Here is a 16,984-nt window from a genome sequence, read left to right on the forward strand (position 1 = left end):
ATCACCGTTATTGCTGCTGCATATTTCCTATGGACCAGAACAAATCCTTAAACAAGAGCTTGGTTTCTGTAGAATTTATTTACTGTACGATGGTAAAACATCCCTGTTGGTCTGACGGGGCTCTGGAGGTCTTTCACGACAGCCCGATGACGTGCACATGAATAATCCAATCTAATCTGACATCTCCTTTTCCTCCATATCCTCTAATCTCTTCAATCCATATTCCTCCTTCCTCTATCTCACTATAACGTAATCTATACAAACCCACTTCTTTCCCCCAAACAATAAATATTGTTGCATATTTTGGTAAATTCATGGCACCAGGAGTTTTGCATTTGACTTTTAAATACATACTAAAAGCACGTGGTATTTTAAAAGCTTATTTTGATATTATTTTAATATTATATTAGGGTGGCATCTGCTCTGTAAATCCACCACTTTGCTCCAGACTCAAACGTCTCATCAACTATGATGAATTGAAGTTAAATCATAGTATTTTGTACAGGGCCATTTGTTTTCTCCTCGGAGGAGGAACTAATTACTGCCGCATTGTTGTTCCGCACGTAATTAAATAGATAAACACCTCTGAGGTGAAGAGCAGAGGAAGTTCAGCCTTCTGTAAGTTCAAAACGTTCAGAAACCAAATATAAAACCTGAAAACGTTTGACCTAATGAAAGTGATAAACTCCCCACGACCCGAATACAATGATAACAAATATAACTTTCTTTGAGATTTTTCAAGTGCATTACTTCAATATGCGCTGTAAATGTATGAAGTGTGTAAGTGCGCTTTTATAAGTGAACAAATTGTAAGTTTTTACGACGCTGCGTGCTACATGTCACCTGACGTATCCGACCGGAAACAGCATGCACATGCGTGTGTGTGTGTGTGTGTGTGTGTGTGTGTGTGTGTGTGTGTGTGTGTGTGTGTGTGTGTGTGTGTGACACACACACACACACACACACACACACACACACACACACACACACACACACACACACACACACACACACACACACACACACACACACACACGGTGAGGATGAGCAGGGATAATCCCCCAGAGCACCCAGGACGCCATCTGTGGCCTGAAGAAGAGTTTATTCTCCGTGTGACCACCAGGGGGCGCCGTGGGCCTCTTTAGAAACATCTCAGGGTGAAGGCGAGAATATTTACAAGCACCAAAACGACTTTATTGCGGTTGTTTTATCAGGCAGGTTTGGTTAGAACATTAATTATAAGATAAATCAGAGTGTCTCGCATGCTGTACTTTCAGGATTATTTTCAACTACGAGTACAAAATAAAACTTCACTTGTATATGGATGATATTTACATCAGTACAAGTCAGGTCAACAAAAAAACAACACCACAGCTACAAGATGGGAAAACGTTGAAGAAAAAAATCAACATGATGAGCCCTCAGATTCAGATTCAAACTTCAATAATTGAATTAAAGCTAAAGATTACAGCTGCACTGCACTGGAACTTAATGTACAAGTTGCACAGAACCAACCTACATTTGCAACTGATGCTTATTTCTGGGCTTTTTTTTTTGGATGCTGATATCATTTAATCAAGTGTTTATTAGTAGAAGTAGAAGACGTAACTTTTCTCTATTTTTAGACCAAATATGTGATCAATCTACAGATAAAAACGACCACCAGATTAATCAATACTGACAAAATATTGCCGTGTTTGAGGTGATTTTTGTTGAATGACGTCATTTCCTGTCACCTCTCTACTCTTCATTGTCCAAAGAAGGCCAAAATTGGCCACCAATACGACCTACCTAAACATAGTTTATATTACTGGGGGTGTCTTTTCTAATATCCTCCTCCCTCCTCCTCCTCCTCCTCCTCCTCCTCCTCCTCCTCAGGTCTCCTCTTCCTCGAAACGAAGGAGGAGGAAATGAAGGGAGAGATTAGCTGCGTTCTTCTGCTGCTGACTGGCCGTTTCTGCAGATCCCCGCTTTGCTGAGTCATCAGCCGTCGGCCACCGAACACACTTCCACGTCGGGCTTCATCTCCACAGCTCGTGCAGCTAATACACACAGACCAGACAGGCACGGCGACACGAGCCTCGTCCTCCTGCTGCTAACTCGGCAGGCGGCGAGATGCGGGGATGATTTCCCAGTGAGGAGTTTCAGGTGTTGTCCTCTTGGAGGTCCGTGACGGTGCTCTGGCTCACGGCTTCGCAGATAAATCCGACCAGAGCGCCACTTCAGGAAAAGTTGTGAATTACAGCTCGGTCAGTGGTGCGTCATCATGACGTTGCCTTCGTCCTCCTGCAAGAAGAGCTGAGTCAGGACGCGGACGTGAGCGATCTTCTTCACCGCCTTGTGAAAAGCCTGCTTCACGTTCTTCGACTTGCTCGGGGCGACGCTGATGCGGAGGAGAGAGTCAGGAGGCAAGACGGAGAGACAATTAACACAAAATAGGAAAGGAAATATTTTGTTCTCGAGAAGTTAAATCTCGTGACATAACTTTGAACACTTAAGAAGGTTATTGTGTCCCGCAGCTCCAAGCACGCTGCGTTCATTAGCAACCGGAACGCTTTCTGAACATTTTGATCACGCCGCGTATATTTGGGACAGAAGTCCGATCTTAACCGCCTATTCAGTCTGATAACAGTCAGATTAGGTGGTTTTGGAAAGATTTTCCCCCTCAGCTGGTTTTCCACTGAAGGTGTGAAGACCTGAAGTTGATAAGAGGTTTTCGAGCGCCAGCAGCCGTGACAATTTCTTTAAAAAAAACACAAAAAAAACTTGTGAAGTAGAAGAACTGAGTTTTGTCAGTGACAAAAAAAGGTTTCTTTTTCATTTTCTGGACAAAATCCCCACATCCGCCCCTCCAACCGACTTTAGATGTTGCTGCTTTTGTTTGCATTCGCTTGTATCTTGACTGCAAACACGACCCATTTCAAAACCTCACAAGAAATCTGCTGTTGAAAACCTTCAGCAGGAAACTGTAAGAAAAGAGCCAACAGCAAAACGGAAGAAATGTACACTCAGATGTTACATTTCTTTCCCACTTGGACAGTTTTCTATATCTCCAATAATTCTGAAGAATAACGAGGGATGAGAGCCGTTGCACCAGAACTCTTTTTTATGACCAGCTGCTTCTTGTTGCCAGGATTTCTTCCTAAACTTTGAACGGGTCCAGTTTTTAAGATGCAACAAAATGCTAACAAACCGCAGCAACACCTGCAGACGGTTCGTTGCCAAACTATATTTGCACAAAGGACGTTGCCGACCAAGCCAATAATGTTATACATTTTTTTTTCATAATGCATAACATTACCTCAGTTTTTCTTCTTTGCAAGTAGTTCCTGTTGTTGTTTCTCAGCTTTCAGTTTCTTGTACTGGGCTATCTCGGCCATCTGCAGCCCGTGGGCCATTTGCCTGTTGAGACGAAGCGGAACAGCATGATCACAGCACACACACACACACACACACACACACACACACACACACACACACACACACACACACACACACACACACACACACACACACACACACACACACACACACACACACGCATACTGTAGTATATGTGCATTACAGTACTATGACCTACAGCCTTTTGAATGTAGTCAGTACTGGGACATCTATCCTAATTTGGTGAGCAGACCAGTGCAGGACTTGGTGCTGGTTGGGAGGAAATGAGGACGTGGGGGGGTAAAAAGAGGAAAAAGGGGAACTCAGAAGGAGGTGAAAGGACATTTGTTGTTACCTAGACTTCAGTTCTGGAGGAACAGGCAGAGGTTTGGTGAATCCTTCTCTCCCTACCAGCCAGTACGTCTCCTCTATTCCTTTCCCCTGAGAAAGAGACGGTGAGACAATGAGCGACTGCGTCGTCTCTTCATCTCATCATGTCGTAATAATCATTTGAAGGCTTGTACCCGGACTTCCGTCCTGCCTCTCAGCTCCACCTTGTAGCCGAGATTTAGCTCCCGCAGGACCTTCACCGTACTCTGGTGGATGTGGATCCTGTAGGCTGCAGAAAAAAACAAAGCGGACATGATCATTTCCATATTCAGGTAATCTCCCACTCCTACTTTTTCGACTGGATGTCTGTAGCTTACGCATCCCGCTGGACTCCATCCGAGAGGCGGTGGTCACCGTGTCTCCAAACAGGCAGTAGCGAGGCATCGTGAGACCCACCACTCCAGCTACACATGGACCTACCACACACAGAAAGTCGTGTTTCAGTCGCTTTTTATCATCCGTGTGACCGCCGGCAGCAGCAGAAGCAACCTTTGGCGGACACCTTCACGTCGTTCGAATGTCGTGTCAGTAGCAAAACACCGTGAAACTTCCCTTGGTTCCTCACCTGTGTGCAGTCCGATCCGTATCCTGACAGGAACATCAGGCATGTGCCTCATTTTAAAGGTTCCCACAGCGCTCAGGATGTCAAGAGCCATGTTGGCTATTTCTGCGGCGTGGCGGTTGCCGTTGGAGACGGGAAGACCCGACGCCACCATGTAAGCATCACCTATCGTCTCCACCTAGAGCAGAACGGAAGACAATAAGCGACAACGTCGTGAAATGAGATTTATTGCCTGAAAACACCACAAAAATGGACAAAAAAAAGTCACCTTGTAGACATCGTGGTTTCCTATGATGGCGTCGAAGATCGTGTAGAGGTCGTTGAGGAGGTCGACCACCTCTATGGGTTCGCTGTTGGCCGAGATGGTGGTGAAGCCGACGATGTCGCTGAAATAAAGCGTGACGTGGTCGAAATATTCTGGTTCAACCGTCCCGCCCACCTTTAAAGCCTCAGCCACAGACCTGGAGTAAAAAAAACAACACAAATTTGAAATGTACGCCCAGCCAAAGTAATAATTGATTATTTTTTGCAGGCTTTGCATTCGCTGCACGTTTTAATTTACTTACGGAGGCAGCATTTGGGTCAGCAGCTTCTCCGTCTTCTGTTTCTCGATCTCCAGCTCCTCAGTTCGCTCTCTGATCAGCTCCTCCAGATTAGACGAGTACTGCTCTAACATCCTCAGCATGGAGTCGATGATGTTGGTCTTCTTGCCCTTGTTGATGTTCTTAAACTTAAAGGAAAAAAGAACGTGACAAGAAATACCCTAAAAACCACCAGTTACCCGAAAAACATTGTCTCAAACTTTGTCAAAACAAAAACAATGCTTTGTAGTCCAAAACAATAGAAACATTTCAGCGTCTGAATCAGAAACCATAAATTAACGTCCGATTCAATGTACCTGGTCGAAGATTTCTTCAAAAGCCGGCCTTTTTTCTGGCTGTTCGTTCCAGCACTGTTTCATCAGCTGGATGCACTCTGGCGGAGCGTAGTCCGGACTGACCACCGGACGACACAGAGGAGGAGGCTTGCGGAGCTTCTCTATTATTTCTAAAAACACAAAAACACACCAACTGTTGTGTTCGAGATGCTAATATTGATCATTCAGTCAGACGCTTTGATCCAGTGAAACTTCTTGACAACTATTTCAGTGATAGAAAGTATTAACTTCAGACATTCATGGTCTCCAGAAGTTGAATATCATATCCACGTAGAGATTACATAGATGTACATGGATGCCTTTACAAGACTGACGGCAAACAATACATTATTTTAGTGTGCAACCCTGAAGCTCCAAATACGATGAAGAGCTTGTAGCCATGCTTGCAGCAAAGCTATTGCTCATCCTAGGAAACTGAATGCACGTCAGCTGAAAGCTTAAAATCGTAAAAATGTTAATAAATGTAATAATCGTAAACTTCACAAAAACAACATTTGGAGGGTTGATAAAAATGCCAAGAATGAACGTCTACGGCGCTGAAGTCTCCGGTTTGCGGGAGTTTGCCGGTGTCTTGCCTGTATCGGAGAGTTCCAGCATGCAGAAGGGAGGTCCTCTGATCACCACCTCCTGCATGATGATGGCGAAGCTGTACACGTCGCCGTGTAGAGTCCCGTGGAAGCCCGGCTGCCCGCTCCTCAGGATCTCTGGAGCCGTCCACAGCATCTCTGGAACACGCAGAAGTGCATGAGCTCTCTTCTGCAGTGACAACTCGTACAAAAGATCTGTAGCACGACGTCCAATGCACCACTTTAGGTTGCAAAACTCTCTGCAGAGCTGGACCTCGGTACACAACGCGCCTCACCGTCTGGACTTGGTTCGATGTAGGGGAACCTCTGAGCCTCCAGGACCTCGTTGTAGCTGTAGTCTGTGACTTTGAGGACGAAACGTCCGTCCACCACACAGTTACGGGACTTCAGACGGGTGTGCGACACTCCACGGTGGTGGAGGTACTTCATACCCTGAAAGAGAAAACACATTTCTGCTTTTTTTTTTTTTTTATCTTATCTTGAGGGGCCTTGTAATTTGCTGCCCTACAAATATCACACGCCACGTTCCTCCCATCTACTCCTGCCCCGACATTCACCTTAATTAGATCCAGCAACAGGGACGACTTGAACATCCAGTCCAGCTTGACGTCGTCGTTCAGCAGCAGGTCCTCCAGGCTGCCTCTGGAGCAGAACTCGGTCACGGTGGCGAACACGCCGCAGTCATGAAAGAAGCCCAGGAAAGGGTTGATGTTCTCGTGACGCATGTCCTTCATCTGCAGATAGAAACAGTTGGATTTGACTTTTCATTTTTTTGTGTTGCCCAGCCAATATGGGCTCACAAGACTTGAGACAGCGACAACAACTGGATGACAAGGAAAATCTTAATATACAACTCCATAAATGGATCTTTAGTAGTATTTACAATATAGCTCAGAAAGAGAAAATATGGCAGCAGCCTCTCTTGGCCAATAATAATTGTGAACTCTAAATCTAACTCAAGCCTTTAACATATTTTATAAATCAATCTGCATCTTTGCAACCAACACAGTGTCATCAGCATATAACTACATTCTGATTTTTTTTGGGGTGCTTTGGGCAAAACAATAAAGTAAATTAAAAATCATGCTTGGGTGTAAATGTAATATTCTTTAAACTAAATATGTTTGTTTTTTGTCTCAGCAATGTCACGTACCAGTTCGAACAGATTGCTGGTTTTGGGGTTGATTCTGCTAAAGGACCCGTCAGGAAGTCTCTTCAGCCACGCCCAGTCCCCCTGGTGGAGAGAAACCGCATTACGCATCTTTTTCAAGCTACTAAACTCAGCTGACGCTGCCACATACAGTAAGTGTACCCTTTTCACTTTTAGGGTTGTTGTTTCTTTGCACTGGAATTGAAGAATTAAGGTTGATAAAATATAACAAAACAGTCAAAAGTTTGAGTCAGTTGCAGACTGGAGTTCAGAGTGTGCACCAAGGAGGAATCTTGAATCAATGGGGGCCATATTTGAATGCCTCCATGCTGAACCATTGGTGTGCGTGTTTTGTGACTGTCTCAGACTGTTGACCACTTTTCTTTTTCTTTTTTTTACATCTTTGACTGTTTCTTTAAAATGTGTAAAGTATTCTACTTTAAATCTCAAACTGACTGTTTCACCTCAAATATGACGACATTGGAGTTTTCGTAGGTGGCCGGGGATTGGGTGGAGACTGGTGAAACGACACTGTGTTCAGACACACTCTTCACACCGCTGGCCTTGCTGCCGTCCATACTCAGCTTCTGCAGAGAGCAAAGTGTTTCTAGTTTTCAAGTTTGAACCAGTTTTAACCTCCGTAACACCAAAAACAACCAGACTGTGGATTTAATTAATACATCTAAAATGACCAAAACAACTTGCATAGTATTACTTTTAGAACAAAGAAAAGCAGGGTGCCAGAGAAAGGCTGACCTTGTTGCTAAGCGACGGGTTTATGAATGTGACATCAGCCAGAGTCAGCAAGATCTTGTTGGGACCTCTGACCAGTCGGATCTGATTGACGCGTCGCCTAGGCAACATGAGACAAGAAAGGTTGTCAGTGCTGCAGTACCAACCTCATAACTTCTTCACTTTCAACCTGGAAATATTTGTAATCTTTAGACCTTTAGACCAACAGGCTTTAAGTTATCCTGCTGACTTCGTACCTGATGCAGTAAATGAAAGCCACACAGGAAAAGGAGGCGAAGATCGCCCCAAGGAACATGCTGATGGTCGAGTACAGATCTATACCTGCAAAAGAGAAAGAGGAGTTCCTTCGTCAGCAAAGGAGCTGCTGTCGAAAGAGCTCACGAGAACTCGAATAACTAACCACTAAAATCCAATAGCTGCGTTGTGAAAGCGAGTGTGCATCTAAAACTGACACGAAAGTCTTCTACTGAAATGAATTAACTCGAACAAATTTTTGGGGGATTGCACAGACAGGAAAGTTTGTTCATAGAGATTTTTGTTAAAGATCCGCTCGATAAATGAAAACATCCAGAACTCCTGGATGTGTGTTCGCTCCTCACCCCCTGAGCAGATGACTCCGGGTGTAAACCAGCAGGAGGCGTCTCTCCTGGGTCCGGAACCTCGAGGGAAGTGGATCTCTCGACCCAGGAAGCGAACCATCCCGCCCTCCATGTTGATCCTGTCAAACAGTTTGATCAGTGGTTCATTTCTGAGCTCCATCTGCACGGGTTCAAGCTTTCTCCCGCCAGGTGTCACTCTCATGTCTGAGCACCTGATCTCAGCCGTTTCATACCTGTATGTTGGCCTCAGCTCCCAGGAGAATCCGTCCGTGTCCAGTATGAGGTAGTCGAGCAGAGCTGCTCCGGAGCTGTTGGTTTTCATTGGATGGCTGAAGCCCTGCAACGGAAACCAGCTGGGTGTCTACAAGGGTCCATTTTATTGGGCTTTTGTCATTTTATCGCGCCAGGAAAGTTAAACCAAACAGAAAAGGAGTTTTACACAATTATTTAGGAGTACCATCTAAACAGAGCTGGAGAGGAATGTTATGAAATAACTTAAGAAAATCCAACAAGGGGATGTATCACGGAAAAAAAAAGATGCAGAAATAATTTAACGTGGAACACTTTTACGTACAATTCAGACACCAAATTACTTTTGACTTTGTCATTTGGCTTCCACCTTCTTAGTACGTTGTCGAGGCTATTTCATATTTTGTATTTGCCTTCAAACAATGCAATATTTACCAAATTATCCTTCACACACTTTTACCTTTGTTTGGAAGACGCAGTACACTGAAAAACAGCACTTTTCTACTGTTTGGACGTTCGTCTAGAGACTGAACACAAATCTATTTTCCCCACGTTGTACTGGAGGATATCCTTCTCCAATTTTTCTAAGTCCTGAACACTCAGTATGATTTGATTTCCCGGAGCTCTCTGTACCTGGAAGTCCAGGTTGTTGGTGTATCGTGCCAGGTTTCCTCCGGACATCCACTCCCTGGACTCCCGAACACGATGCACTGCGTGAGCCATGAACAGGATTGAGTTGTAGATGGTACCAAAGAGAGGAGACACCTGCAGCACACACACACACACACACACACACACACACACACACACACACACACACACACACACACACACACACACACACACACACACACACACACACACACACACACACACACACACACACACACACATCTCAGCTTCAGCTGCAAAAAAACCCATCGTTTCCGACATCGTTGCTTCCGTGGCTCACCTGCTGTGGTTTTAGCGTCCTCGCCACCTCTCCGCTCTCCATGGCCTCCGTGTAGGCCTCGTAGAAGGACGCCTCGGGCGAGTCGATGGTGACGGTCAGCACGGCGTCGTAGGCCCGCAGAAATTTGCTGTTGCTCTTCAAAACCGGGAAGGTCACGTTGCGGTAGGGCAGGCTGTAGAGCAGCGCGTCGTAGGGCACGAACACCAGCGAGCCGTCGATCATCTGCATGTCGTAGGCGGTCTCCAGGAGGAGCTTCTGGACCGTGCCGCCAATCAGCGCCGAGTGCATGCAGAGGATCACAACTGGGAGAAGACACGACACTCAGCTTCAACATTTTATGTCTAATAACTACCTGAAAAGATTACATCCACATTATACATGGTGAGTTATTTCCACTGTGGTCAAACCGGCGCTGACCTCGTATTTCTCTCATCTTGCGGAGCTTGGCCAGAGTTCGTCTGATGCCGTGAGGTGTGTTCTCCATAAAACTGACCAGTCTGACCGCCATGCCATGGCTCCTCAGGGAGTCAGCCACCTGGACAAGACGGAGAAACGCAAGCCAAAAGATGGTACAGAAGAGAGGTACAATATCTGCCCTGCAACTCAAAACCAAAAGCTGGAGGAAATAAGGAAATTCAAACCTTGGTAGCTGTGTCCACCCAGATGTCCTCCGAGGAAGAAATGATGGCAACGTGGGCCCACCTGAAGTAGCTCAGGATGCTGAGTAGCACCCAGGTGGGCCTCGCCATGGAGCGAGCAAAGGTCGGGTGGCTTCGAACATCGTCCAATTCGTAGCCGACACAACCCCAAGGAAACAATGCCTGGAAGAGGAAATGAAGATGTCTCTCCAGGAAAACATTCAGTTTCTTCACATTTCTAATGTGCACACAGACGCACCTAAAAATACACTTCCCCCAAAGTGCCAACCTACTTTGTTCCAGCCTTTGCTCAGCATTGAAGCAGCATCACAGTAGCCTGGGTTGACGGGTCCAATGTACCCGGAGGCTTTCGTGTGGAAACCCACAAACCCCTTCAGTGCCCTCGACGTCTCACACGGCTCCTGAAGAAAGATATCCAATCAGGCGGTCAATCATCCGCACACCGATTAAAGCCCATCAGAAAAACACAGGTCAAAGTTCTACGTCAGATACTTCGCTTTGTTTTTTGTACACAGATGTAAAACTGTGTGAATTAAAGAATTTATAGATCGCAGCGCACATGAAGCTGATGGATCTACTGGACTTAAGGAGGATGAAGTTGAGGTTAGTTGCACGCTACCTGCAGCACCACATAGTCGAAGGTCACAGCGTAGGCCAGCGACGGGTCCCTGTTGATGCGGTTGACGGCGAGCTGAGCCGCCACGCTGGGACGGGCCTTGGCAAAGAGAGGGTCACACCCCCACGGTCCCACCACCCCAACCCGGAACCAGGCTGCCCCTGCTGGGACGGGTAGGAAACACAGGCAGGCCAGCAGAACCAGGAGGAACCTCAGGAGGCCACGGTAGGAGGGAGGAAGAGGAGAGGAGGGAGGATGATGAGGGAAGGAGAAACGGTAGATGTCAGGAGATGCCTGCTTCCATATTCGAGGCGAGGAGACGAAGGCACGGCGTTGTTGTCGCATCTCGAGGCTCGCCACCTCCGGAGCTCACAGGACGATGGGTGAAGACAGTCTGAAGGTGAAGGTGCTGCTCCCCTGAAATGAAACATTTAAATAAGTAACGAAATATTGGATTATAATATTGGTTTTATCTACTTTCCCTAAACCTTCCTGTCATGTGACGTCCTACGTTTTCTAGGAAGACCAATCTTGTTCTCGACCTGACGATATTTGAGTTTCCTTAAAATCGAAGTCACCATTGTAATTTAAAAATCAATCAAACTAAGCTCTGATTCAGAACTTCTTTTCTCCTTTTTCTCTCTAAGAGAAAATCGAGCTCAGTATCATGCAGGAGTAGTTTTAGTTACTTTAAACGGTGAGACTGTTCCTGGCTCAGTCAGCTACAACAGGATTATCTGGTGTGACCCTCTCATACCTGTACTGGATCATAATCCTCATGTCCAAGACTATGCAGAAGAAAAGATGTCATTTCATGGCATTAAAACAGCCTGAAAACATTTGGACTCTGCAGTTTTTAGAGGATTTATGAACCTCGGGGATCCTGCTGTATAGATTTTTTTATTTAATGTCTCTAACTTCAGTCCCAGTTTTGTTTGCTGACTGACGTACGTGGACTTTATATTTTCTCCTCTCTCTGTATCTAGGGTTAGGGTTAAGGTCATAATTAGTTTTATTTAAGGGTTCCTACCGTGCATTGATGAGATGGACGGGTGTTTCGTCTCTCCAGGGCAAATCTTCTGCACCAAAGATCCACAGTAACGACTCGTTTCATCACTTCTCCTTTTAGTTTAGGTCCCAAAACGATGTCCTGCAATCACTTCTTCGTCGTCACCGAACAAACGCTGTCACTGCATTATGAGAATACAGACGTGGAAGTCAGTTGGTGTGTCTGCAGGAGGTTCAGTGTGTCAGAGACGACCTGGAACGAGTGTGTGACCTGTCCTGTCAGATTATATCAAATCCAATCAGGACCTTTGTAGCTGTAAACTGCACTGACTGAGTAGTGGAGGAGAAAGTGATGCTCGTTATCATCATCATTGAAATGTTATATTTTCATACATAGTAGCTGCAGTCTGTGATTCATTTAAAAAATGTCCTTTTTTATGGACTTTTGTGAGGAGTATTTGTGTGAAAAAAACTTTTCCTTTCCTATTATTTTAATACAAGTTTCCTCAACATGTGATGCCATTATTAGTTTTGATTTAACTATGACAACTTTAACTTAAAAACTTTAAAACCAAAAAATGTAAACTTTTATAGATTAAATATTGAACAATGAATTACTTACGTTTGTTACATTTAAGAATACAGCTATTGAGTTTCATTTTGTTAAATGTTCAAACTAGTAGGCTATTTGAACATTTAAAAATAATTCGATTACATACATTTTTATGCTATTTATAAGTATTTATTTGACAACAATTTCTGAAAGTGTGAGGTAAAAAAAACAACTGCCAGCACTCCTGTTATAAACAACAAATAAACAAATTACATGGACGATCGGCACTTTAAACTTCTATAAGATTATAATTCGGTATATATATATTTTTTTTTTAATTGATGTTTACATTCATATCCACCCGTTCTGTTAAATTTAAACAAACCTTGTTCGAGAAAACTTCATTTTTCAGTTAATAAATAGAAGTATATATGTACTGTATTTCCACACACAGTGCGGAGCTCCTCTGAAAGCTAGAGGGCAGCACGATACAGAAACAACAGCCGACCGCCTCAGTCCGTCCTCTGTTGGAGTTTTCAGTTAAAAAACAAAACAACAGTGGTACTTCTTCAAACCCAGACTGGAGCCAACGTGAAGCAGATTCTGCCAGGTTTTTTTTTTTTGGCTCCACTGAGTCTCCCCCATTCAGTGTGAGAGGGTGATAAAAGTTATTGCACAATGTGGCGCCTGCACATTTCTACAGGCAAAATGTCATTGCTTCGGCCTTTTTTTTTTATTGAGTTGACAGATTTAAGTAGATTATCTCACTCACCATATTGCTGTGTTTCTTTGCCAGGTTCACCGTCACGTTTGGATTCAAATACACATGGAAAAACTTTCCTCGAAATATCAAAAGCAAATTAAGCTAAAAGCAACATCAAGGCAAATTAAAATACGTTTCTGTTTAAAGGTTTGTAGCTTTATAAACAGATATCTGCCGTGTGCTTTATCTTAGAGGGGATTTAAGCCAAAGGCATCTTTCCAACCTGTTTACGTAATAAAGTTACACCGTGTTATTATAATTTCTTTCTCTAAACTCAACTCTTGCAAAACCCAAAACAAATCAGTCCAGATGTGAAGTCCTGACCAGCCGGCGCACATGCTAATAGAGTCATGCTGATGAAAGACATGCTGATTCAACACACTTTCAAAAACTCCTTTCACATGATTGATGGTACACAAATGAAACATAATAGGCTATGAGAGCAATTTACATCCTTTATGGTCGGCTCCGTCACCTTGGAGACGGTTTAGTTGTCATTATAAGACCTCCGTTTGGAATCAGTGGCTGATGAAGACTGACGCAAGTCTACAGCAGAGTTCAACCCAAGGTCACTGTGCCATTCAAACGGTCCCCTTATATCCAGGTGTTGACAGTCTCTGCCATAAGCAACTCTTTGAATCGATCACGACCTCCCTCTTTTCTGAATGGCACTTATCTTAATGAAACGGTCACTTGGCGGGTGCTGACGGAGGGCCCCTCGTTCTCAAGACTGACCGGCACCGCGGCGTGCAGAGGTGGACAGGTTGGAGAGGGGTTTGGAGGGGGGTTGGAGGAGGGTTGGAGGGGGTTTGGAGGTTTGGAGGGGGGTTGGAGGAGGGTTGGAGGGGGGTTTGGAGGGGGGTTGGAGGGGGTTTGGAGGGGGACGTAGATGGGACGAAACTAGTTTTTTACATTCCATCAGTGGCGACAGCAGCTGCATACATACAGGCCTTCAAGCTGACACAACGCTGCCTCTGGAGGCCTTGTTGGATATAAGTGGCTTTCAAAGGACGAAAAGCCCCCAAACCAAACAAACTATGTGAGAATTTCTAAGTGAGTTTTTTTGTGATAAAAATTAGCAAAGATTTGACAAAAAAAAATTGTATTTAAAAAAACAAAACACTTACTGATAATGACTAATATGTATCGCTTCCTATGATAATAAGCATGCTGCATATCACATATTATAAATATAGATCGTGGGCAACATCTGTTAGTGGAAAAAGAAAGAAAGAGCTTTTGTTGTCACTTAATGGGCCCGTTCATCCACAATATCAACCTTATTTAAGACGGTTACATTTACTTTATGTAAATATTTACTATGACGTCCTCCTTGCAAAAATTATTGTGCAAACAATTTCAGGGAATTTATTTAGGGAATCTTTATGTGAGTATTTATGTTATTAACGAACAAGCGGTAGTACAGGGGACAGGATTCATTCCCCAGTATAAATGCTTCTTGTACATTAGTATATTTAAATTTCACATTGGCTCGTGTTGAAACATCCATTCAGTGCCTTTCTTTTCTCTCAGTGGGCCTCAGTCAGTCTAAAACTCTGACTTATCTGATGGTGGCTGTAATTTGAAGCCACATCAAGGCAGCGATGATGAAAAGTCAGAAAAGAAGAGTGACATGAATGAGAAATGAGAATGAATAGGAAAAAAGAACAAGCCCTACCACCCAATGGAAACCACACGCAGGTTTAAAAAGAACATTTCAAAGTGTTGGAGGTCACAACACGACGCTCCGCAGCTCAAAAAACTTCACCAAGGAAATTTACTTTTACTGTGTCAGTGAAGTGAACTTCAGAGACAACCTCACTCAAAGAATTTCCTCTTCCCTGAAGGATATGTTTGATAAATCAGCGAGCGTGACTCATCCTCCCATGTCGGCATGTTTATCTTGGAGAGATGGAAAGTTAGAGGCGTGATGACGTAATGATTTGGCCGGAAAAGGCCAAATTCAAAAGTTTGTTTCTCACAGAAGCACACAAGAACATGATTCCTGTATTTCTCTTTCTCCCGTCTGTGATGGTTGAATTTCTTCGGCTTCATTTCACTCCACCAGATAGCGCGGAGGCTGCCAGTACAAGTGGCTGTCTAGCACACAAAAACACTCACACATGCACACAAAGTTGTCGTGGTTGCTGTTTATTTGTTATGGCAACTAGAGGATCTCTAAAACTTCTTTCTAATCTCCCTCTTAACTTATGGAAAACACAGAGACAGCACTCATCTACAATATATCATGAAAACCTTTTTGTTCACCTTGAGAATTCACATTTTCTGAAGAATTTCCTGCAATGATTCCATTTTTTTTTTGTATAATATCCACTGAGGAATAAAGCAAACAGACTGTCCAGGAGGGACTGATATCAGACATGAGAGTTATATCACAGTGGTTTTATGACTTCAGGTGATCTATTGTAGGTAAAAGAAAAATAGTTTTTTAAACTCCTTAAATCTTCTCAACGTTTCAATGTAGACACATGCTTATTAAATATATGCAACCAAGTGGAAAACTCTTTGAACGACAGTATATGTTGAGAAATACCTCCGAAAAGTGATGTGCTTCTTATAGCTGTGCAGAGACATGTTCATTTTGGCACCTGATGTTGATTTCATTTTAGTATTTTGTTGATAATTATAATACAATTTTTGTCATTTAATTTGATTCGATAAAAACCAAAATATTAAATTTTAGCCTGTCTGAACCGAACCAAACTGAATTTCCTGCATTACGTTACCCGCCTGCTAGTTTGCTAAGTCGTTAGCCGCTGTGGCCTCGAGACGCCGCCCATGTAGCCGTTGCATAGCAACAAATCTGAGGTCTGTTGTCTCTATTTTTGGCCGCAAAGCTCCCAGTGGGAAACCCATTCAGCCTCCCATTTCCTCTCTCCCCGCCTCGCCGTGTCTCTCAGCCGTCCTGACCTCACGCAGCGTTTCTGGAGACGAAGCGGGACATTCAGGGACCAACAGTGGCTGAAGGGACAGTTTGTCCACACAGATCTTTGTTTCTACGTTTGCAAAGGATTCCTGCTGTGGTCCTCATATCCAAACATATATCAACAGCTTCTTTTCCAGATTTCTCTCTGTCATCTTGGCTCGCATCATTGTTTTCCAGATAAGTTCATGATTTTTGATTAATCAGCATAAATCCCGTGTTGCTCTGTGCTGGATCGCTCTCAAGGAAAGCAGCTTAATTGATGAATCATGAGAAGTAGCTGGTGGGTAACGATGTGCTTTAACAAGGCCATTAAGAAACTTTACCTCTTCTCCAGATGATTTGTTTAACCTTTGCTCCCTTACGTCAAGGAGTCTTTAGCCTCTTTTCCACCGCTGCTACCGGCTCTACTTGCTCTCTTTTGGTTTTCCAAAGGTGACATGAAAACACTGCAGATCCATGAACTCTGTGGTATTTCCCAAAACTCCCTATTCTAAAAATACATTTTGCTTATCGTAGTGGCAAACAGCCAAATACAGAGAATCAATGCGACCACGATGCCACTACAAGGGGGAACAGTGGAAAACCCAAATAAAGAAAAGTCGCAGCAGTGGAAATTTGGCCTTTGTGTTTTTATGTAGGGCCGATCTTTTGTTAAAAAAAAGAATTCAATTTGACCCTTTGAGTCGATGTAAGAGCTGCTTTACTGACTGAGGAGGACCTCAAAGGTGAAGGCAGCGTCACAAAACATCTGACCGAAACTGGTCAACCAAACCCTGAACTTACAAATTGCAGATCAGAACTTCTTTTGCAGCAGTCAGCATGTTGGAGGGTGTCGTCAGGCTGTTGTTGATGAAAAGAGGGCCGTAAAGATGATGCAT

At 44.0% G+C, this 16,984-nt stretch overlaps 1 protein-coding gene across 1 annotated transcript; it reads right to left on the minus strand.

Annotated features, from left to right (window-relative positions):
* Nucleotides 1–2,250: 2,250 nt before the first annotated feature.
* Nucleotides 2,251–11,180, minus strand: gc2 (guanylyl cyclase 2). Its single transcript, XM_069714819.1, has 23 exons — nt 10,839–11,180; nt 10,492–10,620; nt 10,202–10,381; nt 9,978–10,095; nt 9,561–9,862; nt 9,242–9,373; nt 8,593–8,696; nt 8,360–8,478; nt 7,997–8,081; nt 7,764–7,860; nt 7,472–7,594; nt 7,011–7,091; nt 6,415–6,591; nt 6,133–6,289; nt 5,846–5,995; nt 5,232–5,380; nt 4,900–5,063; nt 4,602–4,794; nt 4,337–4,511; nt 4,089–4,187; nt 3,906–4,000; nt 3,743–3,822; nt 2,251–2,383 (listed from the first exon to the last, which is right to left on the minus strand). The coding sequence occupies exons 1-23, from the start codon at nt 11,178–11,180 to the stop codon at nt 2,251–2,253; spliced, it is 3,384 nt and encodes a 1,127-aa protein (XP_069570920.1).
* Nucleotides 11,181–16,984: the final 5,804 nt, after the last annotated feature.

The sequence above is a fragment of the Brachyistius frenatus genome, unplaced genomic scaffold, assembly GCF_029030835.1.
Source record: "Brachyistius frenatus isolate BFR_SWC_R1_liver_20210118 unplaced genomic scaffold, ASM2903083v1 Contig_135, whole genome shotgun sequence".
Taxonomy (NCBI): Eukaryota; Metazoa; Chordata; class Actinopteri; family Embiotocidae; genus Brachyistius; species Brachyistius frenatus.

Coding starts and splice junctions, on each gene's coding strand:
- gc2 (XM_069714819.1), bottom strand. CDS start 11,180: ATGCGACAACAACGCCGTGCCTTCGTCTCCTCGCCTCGAATATGGAAG. Junction 4,795..4,899: donor CTGACCCAAATGCTGCCTCC/GTAAGTAAATTA, acceptor TTTTTACTCCAG/GTCTGTGGCTGAGGCTTTAA. Junction 4,512..4,601: donor GAAACCACGATGTCTACAAG/GTGACTTTTTTT, acceptor GTTCTGCTCTAG/GTGGAGACGATAGGTGATGC.